General features: G+C 33.6%; 1 protein-coding gene across 6 annotated transcripts in view; it reads right to left on the bottom strand.

Annotated features, from left to right (window-relative positions):
- The window catches only part of LOC106787755, a 26,624-nt gene extending 14,887 nt beyond the window's left edge, over positions 1-11,737 (bottom strand). For 4 of the 6 annotated variants that reach the window (XM_014750391.1, XM_014750390.1, XM_014750386.1 and 1 more), the window contains exons 1-8: positions 10,295-11,734; positions 9,659-9,769; positions 8,993-9,141; positions 8,318-8,514; positions 8,019-8,221; positions 7,671-7,932; positions 7,429-7,586; positions 129-222 (exon numbers count right to left, since the gene is read on the bottom strand). In XM_014750391.1, coding sequence (XP_014605877.1) covers positions 129-222; positions 7,429-7,586; positions 7,671-7,932; positions 8,019-8,221; positions 8,318-8,514; positions 8,993-9,141; positions 9,659-9,769; positions 10,295-10,370 — 1,250 coding nt within the window. In that variant the 5' untranslated portion in view covers positions 10,371-11,734. Of the gene's footprint in view, positions 1-128; positions 223-7,428; positions 7,587-7,670; positions 7,933-8,018; positions 8,222-8,317; positions 8,515-8,992; positions 9,142-9,658; positions 9,770-10,294 lie in introns of all 6 variants that reach the window. The other 2 variants (XM_014750387.1, XM_014750393.1) reach the window with 2 other exon arrangements.
- Between the last annotated feature and the right edge of the window lie 151 nt (positions 11,738-11,888).

Genomic DNA, 11,888 nt, shown 5'->3' on the forward strand with positions numbered 1-11,888 from the left:
GAGAAAGAGAGAGCGAGAAAGAGAGAGAGAGAGAGAGAACTATTGAATAAGTTACACTTGTCGTTCATTTCCTTTCCTAACATTCCTTAATTGTAACACGCGAAAATTGGCATGGCATAGCAACTCACTTGGATTTGGACTGCATTTCTCCTGCAGCTGAAGCTGCATCTCTACGGTGCAACCGCATACTGACCCTTCGTTCTTGGCCACCTGCACCCGATGCTGAAAGAGAGCATCAGTAAAACATAATGCATGAAAAAACCATAATGAAAACGGCCGCTTTTCTACTTGTATCGAACATGTTTCATCCGTTCAAACATTCGCACAAATAATAAATTCACTTGCATCATCACTGCACAAAAGAAAAAACTAATGATATCGATAGAAGAGAAAAAGAAAAATCGGAAGAAAAAACAAACAAACAAACTAACTAACAAAAATGAGAAGAATAATTAAAAATAATGGACAAAAAAATTCTAATAAGAATCATCTCTTGGTCTCGTTTTGTAAATAGAAAAAAATCAAACGACTTTTTAATAATTCATAGAAGCAATCAATGGATCTTGATAAATGTCGTTGATGAAAAGAAGAAGAAAAAAAAGAATAGAAAAAAAAAAAGAAAGAAGATAAACACAAGCTCTCACAATAATTCAAATATGCCCCTATAATATAGAAAGTTGTATTTAAAATCAATAAAAAGAAAGTAATCAGACGTGCAATAATATCATAAGGAAGTAAATAGATTAAACAACAAACGGAAAACAACAGAAAGAAAGAGAGAGAAAGAGAGAGAATACACTCGTTATACATTGCACAAAAGCACAAATCTTAAAATTAATATAAGTTATAAACGTCTGTATATAGTGTATATATATATATATACATATACCCACCGTAAATCGGCTTATGTATTTACATTTGTATATATATATGTGATTAATTTTAACTAACGACAAAATTTCTATTTGATGAAAAAAAATCATCGTAATATAATATTATTAATTTCGTTTAGAATTTTTTTGTTTTGCTTAACTTTTTCCTTTTTGTTTGTTTTTTTTTATCCAAATCATTGCAACAATCGTAACTTTGAAATACGGAAACTTAAGAACATTACAATATTCGTCATAGGATACTTATAATCATCGGGTTGATGAATATTAAGAAACTAAATTCGAAAGAGACCTAATGAAAAACGTAGAAATTTAAAATAAATTAAATCTGTATATATATATATATATTTTTTTTTATCCCTTATAGTGCCGAACAATATTAATATTATTTTTATCAATATTAAAATGATACTATGTGTTTTAAATCAAACTACGTACAAATGACGTTATTTATTGTCAATTAATATTTCAAATCATTTCGAATAAACATTATTAAAGCATGATTTTCAATCAATATGGAGAAATACGTTTAACATTAATATATTTTCCTTTTATTCCTCGATATGTTTCTATTAAAATTTGATAATAATCATTTCGTACGCTTTCTTATTTCAAGCTTTATCTAATATTATCAAATATGAAAGTTGACTCGACATTTTTTAGCACTAAAAGAAATACATATATATATATACTTCTTTTTATTAACGTTACATTGTAATAACGTTACATATATATATACATAACAAATAGCCATCAACCAGACGATGGAAGGACGATGGACGATCTTTCACGCTTGGCAATTGAAATGGAAAATTCAAGATTCAATCAGAAAAATAGAAAGAAATAAACATAGATTCACAAAATAATAACGTATGATAGAATTATTCGCGAGAATAAAAACAAAACAAAATGAAAGAAATGAAAATGACGAATAGAGATAGATGACGCAGTAAAAAGTTATAGGTATTAATCTATACGTGTGTATGTTCAAAACTTTTCTCTCTTTCTCTCTTTTTCTTTCTCTCTCTCTCTCTCTCTTTCTCTTTCTTTCTCTCTTTCATATGCCAATCGATTGGAACGTTTAGAAAAATATTGTTATATTGTTAATATATATGTATATTATCTTTTTACTATTGTTTCTCACGCGCGCTCTATTGGGTTTTTCCATTCAAGCCAAGTGAGAAGAAATTTTGACAAGGATGATCGACGATGTCGTATGGTGAAATAAATAAACAAAGACCAGTCCTTGAATGGAAAAACATTTATTTACTACTTTCTCATCATAATCATTCATCATCATTATCATCATCATCATCATCATATTTATCATCACTACCATCATCTTCATCATCATCATTATCATCATTCTTCATCATCATTATCATCATCATCATCATCATATTTATCATCACTACCATCATCTTCATCATCATCATTATCATCATTCTTCATCATCATTATCATCATCATCAACATCATCATTACCATCAGCAAAATTCAGGACGATTACAAATATATAAACACGCGATTCCTTAAACGAGAGAGAAAAGGGAAAAGCAGGCGACAACAAAACTTAATAACGATGTCTTCGAGAATATATAATGACACAAATGGAAGTCGAAAACAAAATGAAAATTTAAATAAGAACAAAAGATAACAAGAAAAAAGAAAAAAAAAGAGAGAAAGACAGAAAGAAAGAAAGAATTAACACTTGCTTAATAACTCTCTTACAATATTCTATAATCAATATAAACTTCGTAAACAAAAATCACTTAATTACGAGGAAGCTACAAAACTTTAACAATTTTCTCGCAAAATTGCTATAAAAGCAAAGGAAACACTATTTGTAATTGCCCGTTAAACTTTGGTGCCTTTCACTAATTTTTGTCTTTCTTGACACATTGTCTTTCCTTTCTTTTTTTTATTTTTTTTTTTGGTTGGTTAATTCTTACGTTGTTACATAAAAATTACCTTTTTGTTCTTTTTTCCTTTTTTTTTTTGTTCTTTTTTCTTTTTCTTTTGCATAATACAAAATCTTCAATTACGTAAATATGATACAAAAAGACGTATTTGGGGAAATGAAAAATCGATGCAATTCACCAAAGAAACGACGCGATTTCTAAAAAGACTTGTTAATTAAATAACATGAAAACCATATAAAACAAAATCTAATAATTGAACTAGAATTCTAATGAAAAACGCATTATGAAACTTGTGGTAAGAACACTGAAATCACGTTACAATCCTTGCAATATATCATCGTCAGTAGCAGTAGCATCATCATTATCATTTCATTATCATCATCATCATAATCATCATCACCATCATAATCATCATCATCATAATCATAATCATAATCATAATCATCATCATCATCACCATAAATAATCAACGTTATCAACGATTAAAAACATACCATATTTTACAATTATTAGCAGTTTATCAAGTGTACAAGTGAGTATATAATATTTATATATACATATATAGTCCATATATGTATATATATAGATATATACGTTAATGTTGTTTTTTAAATGTATATATGTATGCATTTACGCATAATATGTAAATATTTTATGAATGATACGCGTGTGCGTTGCATATAAACTAATCGCATGATCATTTCTGGTCTAGTTATTGTAATGTTATCTTTGTATATTTATGATGTATATATATATATATATATATATATATATATATGAGAGAAATAGATATTAAAAATATAAAACCGATGAAACGCGCGTTATTGATTATTTATAAAACGCACTTATATATGTATGTATTTACATAAATCTCGAGGAAATGCCTAGAGTCATATTTTCTCAGAGAATATATGCATGTATATATACGATTATTAATTTAGGACTAATGGGGAACACAAGCTTTTACATAACTCAATCGCTTATACTACATCTATATCGAAACAACTTAATTTCACTCTCGGAGCTGTACGCGAATTATTATAGCGATAATGAATATGCGCTATTATTATCTTTCTCACTCTTTGAAAATAAATTTCGTTATACGTTTAGTGTTGTTATTAAACTGTGAAAGATAATTTAGCTAAAGAAATAAATTACATATATATATATATATAGACGTATATATATATATATATATATATACATAAAAAGTATGTAAAGAAAATGATTTAAGCCGTAACACGTTTACAACATTTTGTTTCTAAGCTGCGCAAGATATCGAAGAAAAATTTAAAAATCATTCTATATTAAAAAAGGCTCATTTCGTTTATAAAATAATAATATAGGCAGTTTGTCAGCTGGATCATGTGTTTTTGTGTGTACCTGGTCTTTGTATAAACAAAAAAAAAAATTAAAAAGAAAACTATACAATGACTCAAAGTTAAGTCTACACGTATTCGCATTTTTTTTTACTAACAAATGAAATTACCTGTGAACACATGGAAGGAACAAATCAACGGGATTTTAATCACACTCTGTGTATATGTATATATATAACACAATAATAATTACGAACTTACGATATTTTATGAGAGTTTTGTATGATAAGTTATCATTGATAACATATTATAAAAAAAAAAAATTAGTAAGTTCGTATCAGTCTATAGCGTTCATTCAGTCAATTGGAACGTATAAAAAAAAAAAAAGAAAATTAAATTAGAATATCGACTAATAATTAAATAAGTAATGTAAAACTGGGAAGTGTTTTCTATTTAAAAAAAATCGACTAATAATCAAATAACTAATATAAACCCAAAAACTTTCGCGAAAGAACACAAATAAAAAATTTTCTTAACTACTGAGAAGTAGTAGTCTCTCTCTTTCTCTCTCTCATTTAGTTCTTATATATTCTATAATAATTCCGATTAAAATAATATTTGGTTAAAATAAAAAATAAAAAAAAAAAAAAAAAAGAATAATCAAAAATAAAAGTTTCATTCGAAAAAGATGAAATTAGTGTCGCGAAACAAAGCTTTCGTTTATAAATATCCGATTAAATATTTCGATTATTCTAAAAATATTCTTGTTTTTTTTTTTGTCTTTTTATATTCGCAGTTTTACACTTATGGGCCTTTATAGAATAATATATTTATATATACACGTATATATTAATTTCATATACGTAATTTCTTAAAATAAGTATGTATATTAATTATACGATCATATTTATGTAAACTAGCATACTAAAATGTTAAAATGTAAAAACGTTAAAAACCTAAAGAACAAACGGAAAAAAAGACTAAGGAAATAAACTACTTGTTTTGTTTTTTTGTTTGATAGATTGTTTGTTTGCTAGCTTACTAAAGTGATCAGAAAATGAAAGTGAAATTCTCGATCATCCTCGAGATCACTGTTAAGGCAAATAGTATAGTAACAATTCCGTGACGACAAAGTACAAAGATAATCCAATCTGATATACATGCTTGTACACACGTTATATATGTATATGCATATTTAAAAAAGGCATCTGTATGGATGGGACGTCACAACTCGATCTAACAACCGGTTTTCTTCTGCTAAGTGCAGTTTAAGGCAACTCGTTTGTTCAAAAAATAAGGATCCATACAACAGTATATTCTTATTAGTAGAAGTAAACTATATAAGAGTTCGAGAATATATGTATGTATATGATTCGACAGTATATAGGACGAGATGTTACCCAAATAGCTCGTAAGGAGATAGTAACACACGAAATTCACTATAATATATAAATATATATCATGGAACCAACTCCAAAATGAGAAATTTTTCTCAAAGTTTACATAAAAAAATATCGACAATCGTCGCTCGGTTCGTGATGTCAGAGGTGGCCATAAGTTAACATAATTAAGAAATAATATACGTATGTAAATTATATATATATATAAAAAAACAATGATATATTTCTCATATGCAAATGCAAACGAATATATCGAGTAAAATACCCTTGATTATATCAAAATTACCCTGTGGCTTTCTATGACCTAAAGAATCGCTCAAATTTGTACCATGACTGAGACAATCTATATCACCTCTCGTAAGCCAATCCAAATAATGATCTCTTTTTTCTAGATCAGCTATTTCTGAAGAACGTACTACATCCGAACGACCCACGTTTTGTAAAGTTTGCAAATACAATCTACCGATTTGACTTATCGAATAGCCAATTTCCAAGCTATCCTTATTACCACTCAAAGTTTCTTGAGTATTGATACTTGCAACAGGATTTAATAATCTACTGCTTTGAGTTGGTTCAGTATTGGACGAATGATCCTCTATATTAGTGGAAATATGATTTCCATTGAATTCATCAATCTGAGTTGTTTCACCACCTCCTCCTTCTTCTTCTTCTTCTTTGTTAAGAATGGCAAGAGAATCGGTTTGAAATAAATTATTTGAATTTTCCGTGATAAGGAACGTCTTAGTTTGAGCGTTAACGTTGTTATCATCACGCTTAGAGAAAAAACCGAGATTCGATTTAACGGGAGCACGACGGGTCAGGTTATATTGAGTAGTGGTAGTATTATTAGTATCCTCAAAAAAAGCTACGTCTTTCTGGTGGCGCTTTAAAAAATATTCACATTTTTCTTGATCCGTTTGTAATAATTCACTGATCGGTTCCTCCTGCTGTTTTAGGAGATCCTGGCACTTCTCGCGCTCCCTGGGTAAAAAATGCAAGCTCCTACCGACTCTTTGAAAGAAATTAGGTCTCTTTCGTGTTTTATTTACCGACGAGGTAGACGATTTCTTTGATTTTTGCGACGAGTCGAGACTCCTTTGTTTACCATGGAAAAATAACTTTGGACTTTCTTCCGGCAGAAGATCTAAGCTTTTGACATCTACACCTGGTAAATCGACGCTTCTTTCCAACGACTCGAGACTTCTATAAGTTTTTTCTTTATTGTGAAAAGAAAAGTTTCTCCTTCTGCCGGAGGAAGTATCTTGTAACATTTCGCTGCTACTTTTCTTAAAAATTTCACCCTCTCTTTCTAAAAATTCGACGTTCTCCGAATCACGGCGCAATTCGTAAGCCATAGTGAGACGTTTAACACCAACGGCAGGTGTACCCTTGCCTTTCTTATCTTCGTCCAATCCACCAAAGCAATTCATTGAACTACTAGATGCAGCACCACCTTCCTCTGTATTATGAACTCTACGATCTACGGAAATACAATTCCTCAGATCCTCGAACATCACGACCTGACGATCTACGTCTTTCTTAGTTTTATGCCCATGAAAAAAATAACTCTGTTTATCGACGTGAGTCGACGCACTGCTGGGGTTCCTCTCGCGCAGACTATTCACTGGCTGATAGTACTCGCGTAACGTCGAATTAATGTCGCTTTGATTAGGACCAAGCTCGTGATGTCCCAGATTAAGGTTGGCTAAATCCAAAGATGTAATCTCCGGCGCTGCCCTACCCGGTGACGACTTAAATGTACTGAATTGACACGGATTAACAACACGTGATGCATCGTTACCGGCGGCCTGCGAATGGCCGACCACTAATTGACTCTTTCGTTCGGCAGTAACCTGTTGCTGGATCGAACAGAATTGTTGGTAGAATTGTATTTTACCTTGCAGATCGCTCTTGTCCTGATTGTCCTGGTCACCATGAGCATCCAACGCTTCGCGGCGCTTTTGCCGTATGATTCTCAGATTCGATGACGTTCCTCCTACTGTTGGACCCATCGCTGCAACAGACGCGTTTGCCAGACACTGACGAGTGTACGGCCTGAAAAACAAAAACAAACGATCGAGAAAAATATTATGACTGATTCATATTTTATAAATATTATCGTTGGATCATTTTACTAACCTTGATCTATGTTCCTGTTCGTTATTAGTTCCAGATGGCAGTGCTGAATTTGTTGGTTGAGAGTGCATAGGTCCCTGTTGTACCGAAGGCAACGTTGGTTGTCTGGTATTGCCAAATTTCAACATATTCCAATCGAAGACATAATCGTATGTGAAGCCCTGACCATGGAATAGTGTCCGGAAGAGTTGCCGAAGATACGAATAATCAGGCCTTTCCTCAAATCTTAGTCCCCGGCAGTACTTCAAATAGGATGCAAATTCGACTGTGAATGAGACAGAAATGATGTATACGTGTATGAATTAAATAATAAAAAGAAAATAATGAAAAATATATGAATAAAACATTTACTAGGATAACCCTTGCACAATTCTTCGATGGGAGTCGACATCTTTTTTTCCGAAATACGTTCGTACTTTTGTCTTTTTGTAGCTGCTTTTAAACCTTGCCACGGTAAACTACCTCTGTTGAAATACATAAGAACATATCCTAGAGATTCAAGATCGTCTCGCCGCGATTGTTCAATTCCCAAATGTGTGTTTATACTCGCATATCTGTTATCATAGAAGTAAACAACTTTTAATAATCATATAATAATAAATAGAAAATATACGTGTGTATACAGAAATTTAGAAATCTCAATAACAAACCTGGCTGTTCCAGTTAAATTTTTGTTTTCTCGATAAGGTATATGTTTGTGTGTGCGACCGTCACGATACTTTTTTGCTAAACCAAAATCTATAATATATACGAGATTTCCTTTTTTTCCTAGACCCATCAAAAAATTATCTGGCTTGATATCTCGATGGATGAAACTTCGACTGTGGATATAATCTGTTCTACTTATCTAATGAAAAACAAATAAAAAAAAAAAAGAAAACAGTTTATATTATTGTCATATTAATTTGTAAATATTTATATATATATATATATATATATAATCGTCTTATATTACATTTAATATTAACTATTTTTATGAACTTTGTCCTTTAATATCATATAATATAGTAAAACAATATAAGAGGAATAAAGATGGTAAATCAACCGTTCCATTAATAAAAAAAAAAAAGAAAAACTTATCTGTCTAGAGGTTTATCTCCTAAGAGAGCAAAGACCTCTGTGTTAATAGAATTGCTACTTGTATTGTGTAATCAAAATATTAACAGAAGCCTCGTATCATAAGAGAAATAAATATTTAATTAATTAGTTAATTTATTTTAAGAATGAACATGTGTAAACAATAAGTTTTAAATATTACAAAGTCATTCTTATACAATTAGTAAGAATAAGTTTTTCGGTTTGTAATCTAAGATATTTGAGCTTACCAATTGATCCGCAAGAAGTAACACAGTCTTTAAAGTAAATCGCCGGGAACAAAAATTAAATAAATCCTCCAACGATGGGCCAAGTAATTCCATAACCATTACATTATAGTCACCTTCTGAGCCGCACCATTTTATTGTAGGTATACCAACTAGAAATATCATAATTAATGTCTATAACCATTCGCACATACGACAAAGTAAAAATATATTTAATGCTAGAATATATAAAAACTATTGAAAAGATTTAAGAGAAGTATTTCTAATCGCTACAAGATAATGTAAGAAAATTAAATTATTTTATGATTATCATTATACGCTTTAACAAATATATATCTACATATTAGATATATAACACATCACAAACTCATTAAAATCCTATTAATGATTAAGAACAAATATATACGATGTTAAAGAATAATACAAGTATATTATTATCAAAGCAATATAGGTTTTATAAAGTTGACACAAAGAAAATGGAGGGGGAAAGGAAAGGAAAGGAAAGGAAAAGAGTATACTGAGTAGTAGAGGGGAGAGAAGGTTCACTGGCCAGAACGACCAGCTGTCCAACGCAAAGTCCTGACAGCTCTAACATCATACACATCTTAATAAAATCATTTTGCCATGATATATGTAATATAAACGACTAGGAAAAAAAGACCGACTCACCTCCTCCTTGCATCATTTTATAGAATTTAGATTCTATATGAAGTTGGGGATGCCGTGTTTTTATACATTCCAGTTTGATGGCGACTTCTTCGCCAGTTGAAATGTTGGTACCTAAGAATGAAAAAGGCAAAAGCATGTTCATACGGGAGGTCTAGCATGATTGTATGTATATGCATGTGTGTGTACGTGAACGCGCGCGCAGTCACGAACGCATATTCGTAGGAAAAACGTGCGTAGAGAGGGTGGAACGTCTGGTAAAGGCGACAGAGGTCGAGGGGAAAGGGTGTTGATGGAGGAAGGTGGGTGCACTGCCGAGGGCGGCGACAGAGGAAGAAGAGAACGAGGAAAAGAAGAAGGAGAAAGGGAGGAGGAGGAGGAGGAGGTGGGGTAAAAGAAGGCGAGCGAGAGGTTGAGGGAGGGTGAAGAGAAGAGAAGAGAAGAGAGGAGAGGAGAGGGAAGGAAAGAGAGAGAAAGAAAGAAAGAAAGAAAGAGTTAGTTAGAGATAGCAAGAAGGAGAGCGGGCGGTCTGGGGGGGGGGGGGGGGAAGCGGACTCAGAGTGCGAAGAGAAAGGAGCGGGGAGCGAGCGATGTACACGTTCGAATGAAAAGCAAGGGAAAACAACTTCTCTAACTTACCCAGATAAATATCCCCGAAGGAGCCGCTCCCGATTTTCCGTCCTAACCGGTACTTATTTCCAACGCGGAGCTCCATTCTCCAGCTTGACGAGGCTCAAGAAAAAAGAAACTACGAAGAGATAGAAGACGTAGAGACGTCGTAGAGTGAAAAGATGATAATGATAATAATAAAGTAAGGGAAGGAAAGTCGAGCAGTACGAAGGAGAAATAAGTAGAGTGGTATAGTAATAAGTAGTAGTGTAGCAGCAGCAGCAGCAGCAGCAATAGCAGTAAGCAGCAACAGCAACAGACTCGATAGTTCGCCGCGACGGTACACGTGCGCGCACGGCGGATGGTTATGCAGACACAGAAAGGAAAAGGTCCACAAACGCGTTTAGAGGGCCGGCCGAGCCTCCATATTTGATCGTACCGCCGCTCACGGACCTACGAACATTTCCTCTCCTTCTTTCTCTTCGCGTAGTAGAACAGCCAACTGCTTCACGATGCTGATGGCGACCGTACTGGTGGCGTTGCTATCGCTCCTATACTCGTTCTCCTCCTTGTTCTCGTCTTCGTCCTCCTCCACTTCCTTGTTCTCGAAATTGACGTCGTATTTCTATCAATGCTGCCACTAGCCGTTCTATTTATCCCGAATAAAAATAAATAGAAACTATTATTATATCTCTTTCCTATTCTTCTTGTTCTTTCGATTCTTTTCGTCTCTCTTGCTTTGGTTCTTGCCGTCGCCGTCGTAGTTTTCGTCTTCGACGTCGTTATTGGTGTTTTCAACGACGTCCTAGTCGTTGTCGTTGTCGACGTCGCCGTCGTCGTCGTCGTCGTCGTTCTTCTCGTTGTTGTTCTTCTTCTATTTATTATTTTTGTTAGGTTTCTTATCGATGGCGCCGCAATGATTAAATCCGTATCTACTACTGCTTTTGCTGCACTTATGTTTATTGCCGTAATAGGTTTGACGATTCTTGGCAAAAGTGAACGAGGAGGAGAAGAACGACGGCGTCGATGATAAAGAGAGAAGAATTGCCCCCCACGGGGGGGCGGTCGACAGTTCGTCGTGAAATATGGGAAACGCGAGGAACGTTTAAACGCGAAGGACGATTTAACCGTGCCGGATCTTGCGAAATTAGGCGATCCGGACGTGCAAGAACGAAACCACCAACGATACGATGTACCGCGTAAGGGCATCTGCCCTTCCGCGGAAACGACCTGCTTTGCCGAACGAATGGCGCACACGGTTTATGGCGCCGTCGAGACGTGCCCACCAGGATCGCGTGTTATGCGACTATTATAACCGACACTTCGTCCCACTCTCCCTATCTCTATCTCTATCTCTATTTCTATCTCTATCTCTTTCTCTTTCTTTCTTTCTTTCTTTCTCTTTATCTCCTTCGTCGTTTGTTAACTCACTCACCTCCCTCTCTCTCACTCTCTCTCTTTTTCTCTCTCACTGTATCGCACTGCTTTTTTTTTCACAGGGCCCCTTCTGCGTTTCTTTCTTTCTTGGCCCCGTTCTTCCTATTTTTATTTTCTTCACTCTACTCTGAAATTATTTTCGATCGATGATTCAGACGAATTACAACGCGACTTCTCTTTCATGGCT

Source organism: Polistes canadensis, unplaced genomic scaffold, assembly GCF_001313835.1.
Source record: "Polistes canadensis isolate GaletaPanama2010 unplaced genomic scaffold, ASM131383v1 scaffold_114, whole genome shotgun sequence".
Lineage (NCBI taxonomy): Eukaryota > Metazoa > Arthropoda > Insecta > Hymenoptera > Vespidae > Polistes > Polistes canadensis.